General features: G+C 31.0%; 2 protein-coding genes and 1 non-coding gene across 5 annotated transcripts in view; 2 read left to right on the top strand and 1 right to left on the bottom strand.

The window, feature by feature from the left end:
• Positions 1 to 4,630: 4,630 nt before the first annotated feature.
• LOC125807103 (tropinone reductase 1) overlaps positions 4,631 to 17,765 on the top strand; it is a 177,143-nt gene continuing 164,008 nt past the window's right edge. Inside the window, exon 1 of the mRNA XM_049486876.1 lies at positions 4,631 to 4,641. Coding sequence (XP_049342833.1) covers positions 4,639 to 4,641 — 3 coding nt within the window. The 5' untranslated portion in view covers positions 4,631 to 4,638. The remainder of the gene's footprint in view (positions 4,642 to 17,765) is intronic.
• On the bottom strand, positions 6,948 to 13,382 carry LOC125807088 (E3 ubiquitin-protein ligase RHF2A-like). 3 transcript variants are annotated; one of them, XM_049486853.1, is made up of 9 exons: positions 13,272 to 13,382; positions 12,628 to 12,778; positions 12,469 to 12,515; positions 10,479 to 10,541; positions 10,275 to 10,383; positions 9,770 to 10,161; positions 9,524 to 9,628; positions 9,050 to 9,407; positions 6,948 to 7,208 (listed from the first exon to the last, which is right to left on the bottom strand). In XM_049486853.1, exons 2-8 carry the CDS (start codon positions 12,757 to 12,759, stop codon positions 9,104 to 9,106), a joined length of 1,152 nt encoding a protein of 383 aa, XP_049342810.1. In that variant the 5' UTR covers positions 12,760 to 12,778; positions 13,272 to 13,382; the 3' UTR covers positions 6,948 to 7,208; positions 9,050 to 9,103. The 3 variants fall into 3 exon arrangements, with proteins under 3 accessions (XP_049342810.1, XP_049342811.1, XP_049342812.1); XM_049486854.1 differs by having other exon boundaries at positions 9,773 to 10,161; positions 13,272 to 13,358; XM_049486855.1 differs by lacking the exon at positions 13,272 to 13,382 and having other exon boundaries at positions 12,608 to 12,778.
• On the top strand, positions 13,833 to 13,932 carry LOC125807152 (U6 spliceosomal RNA). Its single transcript, XR_007441646.1, has one exon. It is a non-coding gene; the product is annotated as a U6 spliceosomal RNA (small nuclear RNA).

Below are 17,765 nucleotides of genomic sequence, written 5' to 3'. Positions count from 1 at the left end.
TATATCATATATGTAAAAAGAATTCCTAAACGCAAATTAAAAAGTTTGTTATCGTATTTACTTTCAATGAGTTCAAGGTGAGATCTTTAATTATTATTTTTCAAACGTAAATCCTTGCTCCCAATTTTAACTCAAAAAAGAATTATATATAAGTTCTTGATATTATAATTTCTTTTTTTTTTTAAATGCTATCTTTTGTACTATAGATGATGACCTGTTATTTTTTAATGTCTAAAATGTACAATTGATTTTTGTGGACTAACAAACAACCTTGTCAGACTATACTGTATAATATATCCCAATTAGTTACTAAACAATAATTGTTTTAAATTTATTTAAGCATATTCTTTGAGAGGTGTTGAAGAAGTGGAAAATTCACGAGTGATACAGATTCAAAATATTAGTTAGTGGAACATCAACGTAGATTGTGATGAGATGGTTTGAAATTTCTTAATTTTTAATCAAAGATTTTAGGTTTTAGCTTTTGATAATGAAAAAAATTGAATGAAAATGTTGTTTCAGAAATAAATTTTATAATACGCGAATTCATATTTAATCAAATTTTGATAATGATACCACACATCAATCACAAACGTCAAACAAAAAAAAAGTTAGTAGAGCAAAAAAAAAACATCACTAGGCGTAAGAAAGAATAATCCATTTTGGTAGTTCACGGAGTGTCGGTTTAGCCAATATAAAAATATATATTTTCTTTTATAAATTTGAGCTAGTATATACTTTTAATGCTATACACATCATCAACTATAATTATTATGGTTAGGGTGTTAGGGGGTAAATTTTTCTAGCCGACTCGCTGAAAATGTTAAGATTCCTTTATAAAAACGTTAGCTTCAAGAGATTTTATCCTTATATGATCTTTTTACAGACGTGAATCTAGTTTTGAAATTATTGATTCACGTGAATTTGATACTTTTAGTATAAATCTTTTATTTGTATCAAAATCTATAAACATTTGACTGTAAATTCAATTATTCTTATATAAAAACTATAAACTTCAAATTTCGAATTTTTCTATATATCTCATTGAAGTGTTTAGAAATTACACGATCCCTTGAATAAGTTTGAAGCATGATTCATGCATTACCTCTTATTAAAATATTGTAATTAAATCATAATACATATATACTCATTATAATTGTCATTTATAGCAAACTCTACTAACTTATAACTATGTATTTGCAAAAAGATTAATTATTATAAAACCTAAAGTTTGAGTTGTCATTGCTTTAAATGTTGATCCAACCATAAACACAAAGGACAAGTACGATTTGACGAGTACGTGCAAATTAAAAGGTTTGGTAAAGAGATAAATCCCTTAATTAAGTAGTAATAAAGTTGAGTAATAATAACTCATAAAGCCACCTACTTTAATTAATTTCTTCTTAAACGGCTTGGCTCAAGCCATATATCAAGAAAAAAATTGAGCCGCTCATTAATACCTAGTGTCGATATTATATATTCATTCGAACTTAAAAACTTTGACACAAAAAATATGTGTGTTACTATTCTTACTAATGAATGTAAATATTGGTTTCGAATGGAGTAGATCAAATAATTTATGAAGACACTCGAATTTCAATTCATAAATTTTAAACTCTGAATCATTTGAATCGAATAAGTTCAACCAAAATCTCGTATATGTATTTAAAGCACATTTAAAAGACAAAAATAAATTTTAAATTGAGTCAAATAAACTAAATTGTAATTAAAATATAAACTCAAAGTATGAAACCAAATTGGTCCATCTTTATTATTGATTAGTCACCAATTTCAATTAGAGTGAGGATTCATTTCTCTTCGAACAACTCTTTCGTATTAATTCATAAAATTTAAATTCTGAATTAACTTGAGCCTCAACTTAGCTAAAAGTCAAGTTGTTGTTGTCCTATTTTTAATAAACAATACCATTAACAAATTTCAAATCGAATATATTAATTAAATTTATATAAAATCTCATGCACAAACTCATAAAATTTAACCAATAAGAATGACCGAGTTAATTTAGCAGGAGATCTCCCAATTAATGAGTCCAAGTTCAAAACAATCTCAGACACAAACTTATAAAAATTCACTCACAAGACTGACAGAGTTAGTTGAACAGAAGATCTCCCAAATAAATTTTAAATTCAAACTCTCCTCCACATTTGCTCCACCGAACTCATCGTACGAAACTTTCGTAATGCAATTTACTTTTCCCGTATAATCCAAAGAATAGCAATTGCGGTTCGTCGTAATTAAGGAAAATGTCATAAAAAATCTAGTTTCCAAATTTGCTTATGTCTTAACAAAGCCGGTAAGCGAGCTGTCATTTTCCTGTCTATGAGTAAAAAGCCATAACTTTCCCGCTGTTTTCTACGCTACGTCAGCCCCACGTCCCTTTCTTCGCGCGTGAAACGCGTGACTTTAAACTTTTCTTTTTTATTTTCCGTCCGGTGTTCGTAATCTGCATTTGAGCTTTCACTAAATTCAAATAGCACACTATACGGTTCATACGAGAGTGACACTTCCAACAAATTTTTCTATATATCTAAAATTCACACTCAAGACTTCTAATTAAAGAATGAAACAGTTCCACTATTGTACCAGAATACGTGGTTTTAAACTTAGTTCACAAGAATTTAAGGAAAAAACAAAGACAGCTCTCCAAATGGAAGATTGTCTGTCTTGTTCTAACACGTCATGGTTGTGTATTGACTATTTTGCCCTTAGATATTGTCGGTGTTCATGTCCTTTTTGGGGTTTTTAAATTATTGCCCATTGTATTTAATTCCTTCTATTTATTTATATGTTCTTTGAAATTTAGGATTTAGCTTTAAGGCCCACTAAGAAATTTTAGATCTTTTTTTTTGTGTGGTTTGAAAGATTTGTAATATTTGCGGTCTTTTTCTTTACATTTTAAGTGTCAAATACTCAAATTCAATAATGGGTTTGTGGATTAGTGGCCTAGCGGGTTCGAGAGAATCAATATTTCGAGGTTTTCAATCTAATATACACGTGTTAAAGAAAATTTAAGATTACATTATAAATTTGTTATTTTAATATGTGAATTATGATGTCTTAATTCTGAATCTACCTAAGTAGCGGTTAGAATGTCACGAGTTTTGAGATTTGTGATATTTGTCATTTCAAATGTGATCTCTTATGAATTGTTACGTATATGTAGATATTTGTGGTCTTATTTCATATCAGTTGGTAAATTCAATTATGAATTCGCGAATTGATTAGTGGCTTAGCAAGTTTGAGAGAATCAATATTTCGAGGTTCAACCTTACGTTTGCTAACGAAAGCAAAGACAAAATTAAATATACATTTTAGGATTTATTCTTTTAAATCGTAGTTTTTATCATCAAAATTATGAACAGGTCATTGGCAATCATACTCACAACTCATAAGTTTTCAGACACTGAAAATTCGATGTTCAACCTTACATTCATGTGCTAAAGTAAATAAAAAATAAAACTTAAAATATGTTTTAGGAATCATTATTTTAAAGCGTAATTCATTTCGTAAAAATTCTAAATCTGTCACTAGCAATCAAAACTCACAAGTTTCGAGATGTTATAATATTTGTCATTTCAAACGTGATTTCTTGATTATTTAGTTGTTGAATATTAGATCTTTTGGACAATGCACTAGACCTACAAAAGAATTTTAGGCTGACTTTTTAATCTCTATTGGAAACCTTTAGGTATATTTATTTTTAATTTAATGAATAAGAAAATATTATCCCAAGTTGTGGATTAGGAGAACTTTTGTCTTTTTTTATATCTTCTTTTTATGAATGGTATTTTGGACGGCAAAGAGAGAATTACTATGCTTTAATTTGATATTAAATTAATTACTTTTCATGTCACTACATGTTTATGGGTCCATCTTAAATGTTTAATCCAAAGTAAAATAGATTATAAAACACATGAGTTTTGTTGTTTCTCGTAAAACATATGTGTGTTTTGATTCAGTATTTATAGTGAGGCTTGATTAAATTTAAATATGCATTAGATGTTAGATATTTTCATATTAGAGTAAAGCATTTCTAACAAGATGATTTCATATTTAGTGTTTGAATCTGAACCTGAAGTTCAGTACGAAAGAATACTTATCAGTCAAATGTTATTCTTATTGGTAGGTATGTGTATATTCCTCTTAACTAGATAATTAAACATCTTTTAAACTTTAAAATAGTGTAATAATACAAATAATTGTTGTAACTCTGGCCCATAATAAATGCAGAGATCTCATGATCTTGAAATCATGGGTTCGACTTTATTTCTGTGTAACAAATATCTGTTTATAATTGTACTCTTAGTAGGTTGTATTCTTTTATTATTTGGAAATTTAAAAAATGTTTATAATTTGACATTATAAAAATAATTCAAATTATAAAAATAATTTTTAAAAAAGTACTACATCACTATTGCACTTGCTAGCTTGTCAATGCGAGTCATTAATCTTTGCTAAGTGCCAAACTTACCAACACAATATATTTAGTATAGTTTCATAATTAGTGTCTAGAAAAGATAAATCGTACATAGATCGTATTTTATAAGGTAAAAAAGTGATTTTTGATAGATTATCCGCTCAAGAAAATTATCTTTATTAAAATATAATTTTAAAAAAATGTTAGAGTAAAATATTATGATGAAAATATTAAAGGAAAAAGAATACGAATATAAAAAAAAACCAAAGTATAAAGAAACATTAACAATTAAATTGAAACATAAGATAATGCTAGCATATTAACAGTAATACTAGCTAGTAAGGAATTAAAGAGACAATGCTCTACTCTATCCCTATGAAAAAGAGAAAACACTTTATCTGGGGTACTCATGTCTCCAGTGAGTTGAAGATGTGTCATATCATGTTTAATTAATCTCATTTCTTCAATTCTTTCTCGGTCTACCTAGACCTATCCCTTAAGTCTATCATCGTCAATCTCTTGCGCCTTCTCATGACTAGGTCATGTGCTTTTCCTGTTCTTGACTTTCCGAACCCACATCCATCCACCACTATGGAGGCTATTCCCCACCTTGCTCTATATATTTTTGTTCCTAATCTTGTCTCTTATAATCTGTCACACTCTTCCATCTAAGCATCCTCATTTATGCTACGTTTCATCTTCCAAACACGCGAATTCTTGACTAACTCTCCCTTGTACAACATAGTCAGCGTAATAACCATTTTATAGAACTTACTTTCATGTCTCATTGACACGTTTTTATTGCTTAGGCACCACTACTAAAAAAGTAGGATTTAGCTAGCGATGGACAAATTTTATAGCTAATTAGTAAAATTCGTCGTTGATTCTATATAGAGATATAATTTTGTAATTTTGTTAGCTACATGTAGATTAACAATAGATTAGCGATGAAGTTCGTAGCTAATTTCAATTTTTATTTGTAGTGATCAGATACGAACCTTCATTTCATCCATCCGACTTCAATACAATGTGTGACATCCTCATCAATCTCCTCATTCCATTGAATTATAGACCCAAAATACACAAAGAAGTGGGCAAACTTACCATAAAAGAAAAATACTGCTCTACTATAATATTGTAATTTTGGGAACCAGAAATTGAAAATAAAAAATTCATGCAAATGACATCTTTCTTATTACTTGAGGTGGACATCATAACATAAAAGCAATTGCTTTAGTAATTAGTAAGGGAAAATGTAATTAAAAAGATGAGTTGATATTAGCCTTCTAACCCACATGTTAATATTTTATTGACTTGACTTGACATTTGACAAGTGAAATTTATCATGAAAATAGTGAAATTAAAATTTGAGATGTGACTTTAAGATTCTTCAACTTTTACTCTTCTTTCTATTTTTTTATATATATAATAAATAAATAAATAAATGTTTTGTTTTCTATCAATGTCATATCGTAGAGGTTAAGATGTATATTTTATAATTATGCATGCAATTAATATATCTATTTAGTGGCAATTAAATATGTCATAAGAGAAGAAAAATTAAGACTTCTCTTTTTGTTTTTATTCCAAAATAATTCATGGTTGTTAATAAATCCCATTAGCTAATTTCTTTTGATTATTTTCTTTAAACTTGATGTTATGAATTCAACAAAATAGTGAAATATCAACTACCTCCCCCTAACCCCCACCCCACCCCTACCCCCACCCTCACCCGCACCCGCAAAAACATGAGTTTTTTTCTTCTTCTGAAATTTAACCTATATATACTGACAGTGTAGCTCTTTTAATATTATATGTGTGATCGAACTTATAGTTATTGTTTTTTATCTATCAATTAGTAATATTTATCGAAAAAAGTTACTTATAATTATTATTATAAGTTATAACTTAATTTTATAATATAATTTGTATACTATTTACACAGAGAACTTAAAAATCACTGTTTTATAGTTGGAAGTTCACTGTCTATTCATATGATTTTATAAACTTTAGTAGGAATATGTCGTTTTCTCTATAGTTAGATTCTCTCTTTCTTCTCTTTTGTTTTCTTTGAAAAAAATATCATTTTTGCTTAAAAATTCAAAGCCACGTATGATGAAAAGAATTAGGTAATGGTTATTTGTGTATATAATTAGTATTTACTTATTGGTATATTATTCATATATTAATAAATTTCATGGAGCCTACTTTAAATTTTTTTTAATCCTTTTTGAGTTTGAAGGCTAGAAGTATTAAGTGCATTTCTTACTTATTTTTTTCATTCAAAATAAAGTATAGTTGCAAGACTAGTACTTGACGGCTCACTAGCAACATATATATAGATGCCCATATATATATATATATATAAATGTAAATTCGATCATTCAGTGTTTAGATATAAAGTTTGCAAGGGGAAAAGGCTAACCAAATGTGAAATAAAGGCAGTGAACATAAAATGCAGCTAATTTTTTGTCCAATATTCAACCCAAAACAAAACCTAAACAGAGTCTATGTAAGGTTTATGTAATAACCAAAAAACATAATTCTGTTAATTTTATCAAGTTGTAACTTGTAAATATCCAACACAATGATCTCTACCAGATTCTAGTGATACGTTTTCAACATTTGATTCGCGTTAAAACGTATATAAACAAATTTACAGGTAAATCACATTCATGTTGCAACTGCTGTTACTTCTCCTCTCCATAGACTGAACGAAAATATCTCGTCCTCAGCATGTCATATTTGAACCCCCAGCAAAGTTCATAACCTGAAAAATGAGAAAAGAAAAGTGTAGGCAAGTTAGCAATCCCTAGTTTCCCAAAGAAGAATTCATCAAGTCTAGACTATGTTGCTCGGACTCTTCAAAAATACCACCGGATCCTCCAAAGCTTGTGCATTTTTCGAGGATTCGAGGTGGGTGTGTCAGCATTTTTGGAGAGCGAGCAACATAGGGTGTAGGGAGGGGAGGCTATTTGGATACTTTTGTAAGATAAATGTATTAATGAGGTGAGAGAGAATCTCAGTATATAAGTGGTTCACAAAAAAGTAGGTAACTTATAAAAACAATATGGTTTTCTACAACTTTATGACTTAAGACTTCATCCTACTTAAGACTATCTAGATTTCAAGACACCATTCCAACTTAAATTCCCAGACATGAGATAAAATCTAGACAAATATCGAAAAAGAAAGCCAGAAATGTAGTAGAGCTGCGTTTTTTTCTTTTATAGGCTAAGGTCAAGTAAACGTATATTCATTCATAAACAAGGTCAAAGACTTGGCAGTATGTAAGGGCATACCAAAAGGAAAGAAACTACAAAATGTAATGATTCTCTACGTCCACCCAATCTTCACTGCAATTGAGAACTCTATGGGTGCACCAAAAGAAAATAAGGGATCAGAGACTATTGTAGTCTCTACTGAGAAAAACTCGACTTTACTCCCTCAAAGCATTCATATTTCTCTCCCTCCAGACCACCCATATTAATTCTAGAGGAACTACGTTCCATGCTCTATGTCTTCTCCTTTTTCTCATGCCCTTCCAACTGAGCAACGATTCTTTCAGTTTCACAGTTCTTGGTGTAGCCCAAGAAGTACCAAACCACCTAACATATTCCACCAAAACCTCATGGAAAGACCACACTGAAGAAGAAGCTGATCCCTGTCTCTCCCGCCTCCGTACACATATAACACCAGCTGACGCAGACAACCTTCCGCTTTCTAAGATTTTCCGCCATCAGATCACCCCTCAAGTAGCTAGCCAAGTGAAAAAACACACCTTCGCCAACACCTTAAGTATTCATATTGCGTTACAAGGGAAAGCTTCCTCTTCCCTACCCAAAAGTTTCTCATGAAAAGTCTTAATTGAGAACATACCATTCACCCCAAACCCCACCACCACAAAGCATCGGGTTTATTGACCCACTATAACTTGCTTAGAGAGTAGGGCTAACAATCTTTGAAACTCAGACACCTCCCAATCGCAGAAGTTGTGACCCCCTAATTTGTTGTATCGTCAAGTCCCTTTTGGCAAGATAGAGGCAATAGACCTGACATATTTTTCAGATTTGAATTTCTACTACATTTTATGTAGAGTTATAGCTGCCAAACTAATAATCAGGCAGTAATTAATTAATTATGCAACCACTAAGTAGTTATTAATAACAAAAACATCTGTCATTGGTTTCCAGAAAACTATTTGGGTTGTCTTTTTAAAACAAGATGAATGTTCAAACAAAACAAAGTTTATGTACGTCAATCCAATCTTGTTTCCATTCATCATACATTCTGAGGAAGAAATAATGATCTATTTTGAAAAAATAAATATTACATAACTTCTAAAATCAAATGGGATTGGTTCAGTTAATTGGTCTCTATTTGAAAGTATCAACAGGGTTTTTTCATTCAAACAAGGGAAGTGTATGATTATATTTCTTGACCTTTTATTCAGCGAGACCAACAATAGACAATGATGATAACCCCATTGTAACATCCCCAAATTTAATAACGAAACAGCAATCCTTAAAGGCAATAAACAAGGAGAACCGCAAAACAAAAATTCACTGAAGAAAAAAAAGAAAACTTCCCTTTACAGGCGGCATGACTTACATTCAAAGATGAAATGCTGAGGACAGATGCCAGGTAAATGCTTAAATAGAAGACTTAATTCTGAGCTGAACTTGCAGCAGAAGCTGTTGAGTTTCTGTTCAATCCATTTCCAATATGAGTACCCATATTACCATGGTCTCTTTGGAGTGTGTGTGAAGAATCCACTATATTAGTAACTGCTGAAACAGAGCCAGCTCTACTATTTTCTCGAGTTTCCAGACGTTCCATCAGGTGAGATAGACTAGCAATTCCAGCATTTGACTCTCTCCTAACAGGACCAGCATCCGGCATTGAAGAACTTCGAGAAAACAATCTCTCCTTCCACCCTCGTGTATTCTTTGAGATTGATTCTTTATATCTGGAGCACAAGACCATATATAGCACGCACCAGGCTTAAGATGACCCCAAAAAGACATAAAATAAGTACAACTGCTAATATTAAGAATAAAAGTAATTGAGTGAAGTCATTCATACTTCATAGACATAGAACTAAATCGAGATCTCCAGGACTCTGAAAATGACTGCAACTCTGATGGTCCAGCTCTCCTATGGATTGGTGTAAAGGATGAACTAGAAGAGCTTCCAGAAAGACAGAAAACCCAAAAACAAATGAGAGCTAATTTAAAAAATCTGCATGAGTTACCAATCCAACCCATCATAAACCAATTTAAGATAAAGCCCAGGTGTGCATAAAATTGGAAGGATGTCGAAAACCATAACTACCTATCACCACTAGATATTCCTTGTGTTGTGGCAGGCGTTAGAACAGAACCAGATGATAAAGCAGAAAGTTGATCACTTTGAACTGATGAAAGGTGAGGCATCTGTCGTGGTGAATCACTGCTACCGGAGCTAATGGGAAGAGGGGAATCAACTGTTGTGGTTGCAGCAGGATCAGAAATTGATCCAGTAGGATAAGGTGAAACAGAAGTGGTAGGAGATGAATTATGATGAGTTGGAAATACTAAAAGTTGTGGACGGTGATTGGTGGATGAGCGATTTCTTGAGCCCTCCCTTCGACCCGCATGGTGAGCTCTTCCCATTGAAGCAGCAACAGCCAAATGCTGAAGAATGCGCTCTTCAAGGTCAGGATCATCAATATCCACAGGTAACTGGAGCGCCATGAATGAAGAATAAATAGAGGTAAACACAACATGCTAGCTTGTGAAACTTCAGAAATCAGATGAAAAAAGAAAAATGCTTATCCTTTAAGGCAGCCACACACATGCTGTAGTTCAAAATCTCCCAGCGCAGGAAAGTGAAATAGTGTAGCATTTCTTTCTGCATTAACTCTAAAATTCCTTTCTTGTTCCACAGCCTCAAACAATTCTTGACTGAAAGAGGGAAGTCAACTAATGTCAAGTAAGGGCTATACCAGTGAATCATAATCATAAAAATTATGAACTGAAATAAATGAAGCCACAGAAACCTCATCTGATCTTTCAGACTTATGGACTGCCAACACATAGGACAATTAGAACTTCTCTGACACCTGTTTTAAAAAAAATTAAACTAATTAGATTGTTTACTTCAATGTTCATCATGACTAGTATAGTCCCTAAATCATGTCCTTCTCATGTTCCAGAATAAACATCCAGTCTATAAGCCAAACCCATTAAACAACCCCACCCAAAATAAAGGATTATTTACCTCTTCAACCTAGAATACCAAGAAATATTTATAACTTTAATTGTAAAGCAGAGTGTATCTGTGCGCGGGGGGGTTGTATTCCATCTCTACAGCATCAATAAAGACAATAGCCTCTTAACTGTATCTCTACAGGATATCTAAAAGAAAAATCACTGGTTCATAAAATGGAGGGGAGGGAAATAACTTTTGAGACACATAATTTCACGAAAGGCATACAATGCATTTTGTAAACACAACTACCAATTTCATTTATTGGCAATGATTTTTAGGTCTGTCATTATATTTGATAAACCGAAGAGGTAATTAATTAATTCCTACCAATATGGTAACAAGTAATACAAAAGCTCAACATTGACTTCCAATAAGTCTATCCAAATGGCTGTTCAAGTAGGACCGCTTAATACAGAATTATACTGAACACTATATGCCTCATGCTTGCTTCTCCACTCCGTCAAACCTTTTGTTCCTTACTACAATACATCCAAAAAGCGCCCACAAGAGCTATCAGCATGCCTTCCATCGCTCTTTACCCTGTCCAATCTCAATGTCGCTAGCATTTCCTTATGTGTTTGTTAAAACCCAAGCGATGTGGAACTAAGAATACATAAGGCTCTGCAAACTCACAGTATTGAAGTAAATGGTTTAATCCCCTCTATGTTTTTTGCACGTGCAACACCAACTACGCATCCCAGTTTCCTTACCTGGTGAAACTGGATCGCGTGCAGCACATGTGAAGGAAGTAATCTTTGTGGGAGCCTTGGTATTCAACATATAGCCGACTCTAACTATCTTGAGATCAAGAGATAGTAGTAGTAGTTTTTTTCATTTTCTTTCTCATAATGGCAGTATCACGGCCAACTTGCGTGCACTTCAACTATTTTGTTTTCTGAAAGCAAGCAATATCCTAAACAAAACTGGTGCAAAAACTATGTGATAAAGAATATACAGCATTGAGTAACTACTACTAAAAGATGGTTGGAAAAGGAAAAAAAAAAAGAGCCAGTGCCATATGCCAACAACAATAACAACCACCCTTTTGACCCAAAAAAGAAATAATAACAACCACCAATAGACTCACTGGTGTCAAGTTCCACCAATCATCTTTCAAAGACAACTTGATACAACCCAAGGATAACCACCCCCCAAAAGCTAGTTATCGAGGTGGGAGAACCCAAGGCTATATAAGCCACACATCAGCTCCCCATTAAATTGATATACAACACAAGGATAACCACACCCCAAAAGCAGCTACTGCGGTGGGAGAGCCCAAGGCTATATAAGCCCCATGTCAACTCCCAATCAAACAGATGTGGGACTAAAGTCCATAGCAATAGAATCATAACACCACTTCAATTCTTTTATCAGATTTCTCTTCTTCTCTAGTACCTTGCAATAGGATCATAGGTGTGTGTGTACATAATACACTTCTCCCTCGTTAGGTAACATTGATTTTCAAAGTTGTGACATATAATTTGCTCAAATATGATCTACTTTCCCTGGCTCATCTTGCGACTAGTTAAAGGAACAACTTTCTCACCTGTCTATTTGCTATTCAATCTCATATTTTGTTACAAACATCATCCCCGCCCCCATAAAAGGAAAAAGAGCAAAATACACAATAGCAATCTAATTCAATTGTTGCCCTCTCTGGGTCAGTTGATCTTAAATACCTCACTAATATTTTACTTGCCTAACAAAAATCGGAATAGCAAATTGATATCCTCGAAATCAACGGAGATAGTAAAGACAGAATTTTTACAGATACATACCATTCCAGGACGCACTGGAGATGAAACTCATGCTTGCAGCTAGTTACCTACAGAAGAAAAAACCAGATATATTACACACTATCAAAGTCACTATGATAACAGAGTAACATAACATTACTAATATCAAACATTTAACTACAGGCAGTCTTTAGCATTCACCGAGGGAGGATCGCTTTCGCAGAAAGCCTCGAGACAAATGCTGCAAGCATCATCACATGCATCCTGAATTCCTCCTTCCACAAAAGCTGCAGGTGATGTCATATGACCCTCTGATTTCTTGACCTCATCCATTCCCAAAAACCTTACAAACCTAACAAATCCCCAATAAGAAGTCCAATTTCAGATCTCACAACACAAACTAGCCTCCTCTAAAAGCTAAAAATTTGGAGAAACAAATCCCAAACTAGAAAAAAGAAAAACTATTTTCTTATTTCAACTAAAATATAATCAAAGAAATGCAAATTTCTTAGCTCTTATTCCCAACAAGATCACCCATATTGATACTTTCAACAAACATGGGCAATTTCTTAATCCAACAATATCACCATATACATATTTTAATTCTACAAATACACTCACAAACAAAAAAATGGGGAATCTTTAGTTTCCCCAAACAAACATAAATCCCAATAAAAATTCAAACTTTAAACACAAACAATCTAAAATCTCGCCTATTAACATTCAGTACTACAAAAACACCCTGAAAACACCAAAATTTGCAATTCAAACAGAAAAAGAACTCTAATTTCGAACAAAATACATAGAATTTCAAGTCGCATTTCGCATTATTAGGATTTTTTTACCTGTTATGGATTTAGAAAAAGGCTCCGGAAATTGGGTGAAGAAGAAAACTAATTGTTGAACCGGTAAGGTCCCTTTCAGGAACCTAGAAATTAGAGAAGACAAAGAAAGAGGAGAATATATCTATAAAATAGTGAAATGGAGGTCACGTTTAGCTTTTACTACCTTTAATTTGCTTTGCCATACCACCATTAGAAAAAAATAAAAATAAAATATATATATATATATAATTTTGGTGTCCGAAATAATTTTGTGTGCGTTTTGATTAATTCTAGAGATATCAGATAACTTTATTCATTAATATAAGTATTGAACTTTCTGGCATAGATATCAGGTAACATTATTCAGACTTTGATAGATGAAAATATTATGCAAAAGGAAAACTAAGAACACAACAATATAATTTAAATAGATTTATTTTTTTATAAAAATAAAAAAATTAAGATAAAATTTTAGAAAGGAAATTGCTTAGTTTTTCTTCTCACCAATTGAAACATGTATTATTAATTGATTACGTAAAATTTTAATTTTGGTATTCTTATAATAATTAGTTAGATAATAGTGTTCTTTTGGGAACGTTTGATAAAATTGAAATGATATAAAAAAGATTAATATGTTCATGCATAAGAACGACACATAAATTTAGAGGTTGTTTAATTTTTATTTATAAAAAAATAGTTAGTTAGGTGTTAGGATCGTATTAGATAATCAGTCTTTAACTACTTTCAAAGAGAATAAGTTTTAGACAAAATTTAAATTCTCTATCATTTTGAAGGGCAATAGATTAACTTAAAAAGAAAAAAGGAAGACACAAATTACATATAAAATATTCATATGGAAAGAAAAATTTGTATGCTCGATCTCTTTATTATTTATTTTTTGTAGGTGGAGGAAGTCAAGGGAGATATAAAGAAAATAATACAGTTAGCCGTGTAAATAGGAGCGGAATGAATGAAATGAAAATTCGAATTTGGTGTCTAGTGTAATAAGAAAGTGTCATCAAATTTATAAAGTGATAGTCAGATCTGTTATGTTGTATGATGGGAGTGTTTGTAGTCAAGAACTTGCATGTCCAGAAGATGAGAATAGCGGAAAGGGGGATGTTGAGATGGATGTGTGGCATATTAGGAGAGAAAAGGTTAGAAATGAAGTTGTTCGGAATAAGGTGGGAGTGACCTCTATAATTGACAAGATGAGGGAGGCGAGACTAAGATGGTTCGGATATGTGAAGAGAAGATGCACAGATACCCCAGTGATAAAGTGTGAGAGATTGGCTATAGTGGGTATATTAGAAGAGGTAAAGACGAAATCGAAGAAGTCTTGGGGAGGTGAATTAGACAAACATGACATGCTTGTAACTTATCGAGGACATAACTCTAGATAGAAAGATATGAAGGTCAAGGATTAAGGTAAAATATTAGTAAGTAGTTGTACATTGTCTAACTCCCCTACAAGTATTGTTATAAATACTCTCTTAGAATTTTTAGATTTTAATACTATTTGTTGTTTCATTTACTTCCGTGATCGTATTGTTTACTTTTGTTATAGTGTTCTTTTCTTCATTGTTTTCAGTATGGCTTCTTCCGCTTAATTAAAGAAAATTTTAAATGAAAAAAATACACATTCTATCTTCTCATAGTATCAATTTATGATACTAGGTCTTGCTAATCATATCTATGATTTCGATAATTTTAATTTCAGTATGTTTATCATTATATGAAATGAAATAAAAAAAAAATTATGTCTTTTATTTTGTACGTGTTAATTTTTCATTCATTGACATTGTAATTATATGTGTTGAATTGACAAGTAATAAAAGATAAAAATTAAGTAACACAAAGAATTTAAAAATCATGTTAGTTAGCTTTTTCAAGAAAACCTAAACTCATTAAAAAGTAGGAAAAATTATGCACATTAATAAGTATTTAAAGTTTAAACCATATTAAATGATATAACTATTGTTTAGGGAAATTCAAATTCGCATCTATTGTTTCGTCATATATTTTTTTTCCTAACTTGTATAATTTGCCTGATTAGTATGATTCGCCGATTTGTATAAATTCGTTAATTTGTAGAATTTGATTTTGGATTGTACAAATTCAAAAAAATTTATATGCTGACCCTATCCATTTGTATACGATTAATGAATTCATAATGAATTACCATGTTTATATATTGACAAATAAAATATACAAACAAAGTTCTGAAAAAATTCTGAAATGTATAAATACAAAAAATTTATATACTTACCCTATTTGTATATTCGCAAGCGAAATATACAAACGGATAGAAATATACAACTGCAACCTCCATAGCAAAAGGAACTATAGCTATGAACACAATTATCGAAACAATATTTATAGAGTTTTATTAAGTCTATTATGCTTACTATTTCTGAAAATTTCTCTTAAAATTATACCTCTACAAGTCCTGGGCTTAAAAGTTGGCCCAAAAAAATTTGTCCTACACTGAATTACCCACACATATATTAGGCCTTCTAATGGGCTTTTCATCCAAAAGAAAATATGTTTCTTTCTTTTGTGTCAATCTGAATTTAGAGGTGGATTAAAAAAAGGGAAAATTAGCAAACTAGTCAAAAAATCTAACTTAATTAGTAAAAACCTCCATACTTTATAAATATTAGTAAAAATGTCATTATTTTAGAAAATATTGTGTATCCTAATTTACTTCCTATTTTGTCTCACCTTAATTACACATTTTTCAACTCTCTCTCATATTTTTTAAAAATATATATTCTCTCTCTCAAATTTACCTCTTCCAATTATTTTCCATTTTTCAACTCCCTCCGGTTATTTTTGGTATTTTTTTTAAAAAAAATTGGAAAATATATTTCTAAAGATATTCATAACAATCCTTTGATTAAGGTATGCATCTTTTGTATTTTATATGCTCATTTTATCATTCAAATTAAAATTGAATATCATATTGAGGTAAAAAATTTACTGTGATCAATTTGTATTTAACTCTCACATTGTATACAGACAAGTTTGTATTTCTTTTTAATTTTTGCATTCATTATAATGATAATCTAACAAAGACATTTTTGTATTTCAATTGTAGTTAGTATTTATTGTGCTCATTTTTGTGTTTTAATATCAATTTCAATGACAACAAGCGTGTATTTCTTTTTTACTATGTTTTCATCATAATTGTATCCCAACAACTTTTGTATATTATGTGCTCACTTTACCATTCAAATTAAAATTGATATTTTACTTTCATAGTAAAAACTAAAAATCGTATCTCAGTGAATAAAATTGTATTACATATCTGCCAAATATATTTTTCTATTATTTGTATTACAAAAATATTAGTGATTGTATCTCAATATAATCCAATCATTACATATGAATACGATTTAAGAAAGGATACAAGATTCTGGAAAAAGTAGCATACAAAGTGGAAATAATACAATCAGTTGAGGAAGGATGTCATATTCTAAAAAAAATACAAATTTAATGTGAAAAGAAATATGATATATTTATACTTAAGAAATACAATCCATTTGGCATACGTATTGAGAGGACTACAAACTAAAAAAGAAATACAATATTCATAATAAAAATATAAATGTTGAGTAAAAGAAAAACAATTGACAAACAAAAATTAATATGAATACAATTCTGGTATAAATATAATTTTTGCAACCTTCTTTCTTTGACTCTCTCTATCTTCTTCGTCTGCTATGTTTCTCTTTTTTTTATATTATTTTTCTCCAAATCCAAATCCAAATCTGTATTCACTTGTGCATTTGTAAAAAACTCTACCTCGTCATCCAAAAAAATTATAATTACCCAAGAAAATGAAAAAACGTTCATGTCAAAACTTCCAAACAAATTAATGATTCAACAGTTAACGAATACTTGATCGATTGTATTTCACCGATTATATCGAACTTCCAATTGAAAATTCCTTCTCCAAAGTTGTTTGTCAACGAAATTATCCCATTTTCAAAATCTTCTTGTCAAATAGAAAAAAATGCAAATTTAATCGAATTCACTTCAACAAAGAGGATTTTGGTATCGCATTCTCTGCCAATATAGGATAGTTGATGATCGTGAGGACGAAGCTGAATTTTTCCACCATAGCTACACATTAGCTTAACCTTTTGATTTTCCATTGCTGCCACCATCAAATTCATGCGAGAATGATGAAGAAGACAGAGGATTTGTTTTTTTGGGGATTTTTTTTTAGATTTTATTTTTTATAAAGATGAGAGATATTAAGTGATATGTTTCTTTTATAAAATATTGAATTTGTAACTGATGAGTATTTTAAGTGATATTTTAAAAATATTCTCTCCCCTAAATTTCTCCTTCCTATTATTAAATAATTGTATTCTTTCAATTAGAAGAAATAAAAACAATGTGAATTAGATACATAACAAAATAAAATATTGACATTTTTAATAAATATTGAAAGTGTGGCTAAAGGGTCCTATTTAATGCTAAAATATTGACATTTTAAAAAAATTC

The sequence above is a fragment of the Solanum verrucosum genome, unplaced genomic scaffold (assembly GCF_900185275.1).
Source record: "Solanum verrucosum unplaced genomic scaffold, falcon-dt-bn FXZP01000196.1, whole genome shotgun sequence".
NCBI classification, from domain to species: Eukaryota; Viridiplantae; Streptophyta; class Magnoliopsida; order Solanales; family Solanaceae; genus Solanum; species Solanum verrucosum.
This window is presented reverse-complemented; position numbering and strand designations above follow the sequence as displayed.

Excerpts from the sequence above, each read along its gene's own strand:
- LOC125807088 (XM_049486853.1), bottom strand. The coding sequence starts at position 12,759 with ATGGATGAGGTCAAGAAATCAGAGGGTCATATGACATCACCTGCAGCT. Across the intron at positions 12,516-12,627 it reads GCGAAAGCGATCCTCCCTCG|GTAACTAGCTGCAAGCATGA; the intron begins GTGAATGCTAAA and ends TTTCTTCTGTAG. Across the intron at positions 10,542-12,468 it reads CTCCAGTGCGTCCTGGAATG|GTGTCAGAGAAGTTCTAATT; the intron begins GTATGTATCTGT and ends TTTTTAAAACAG.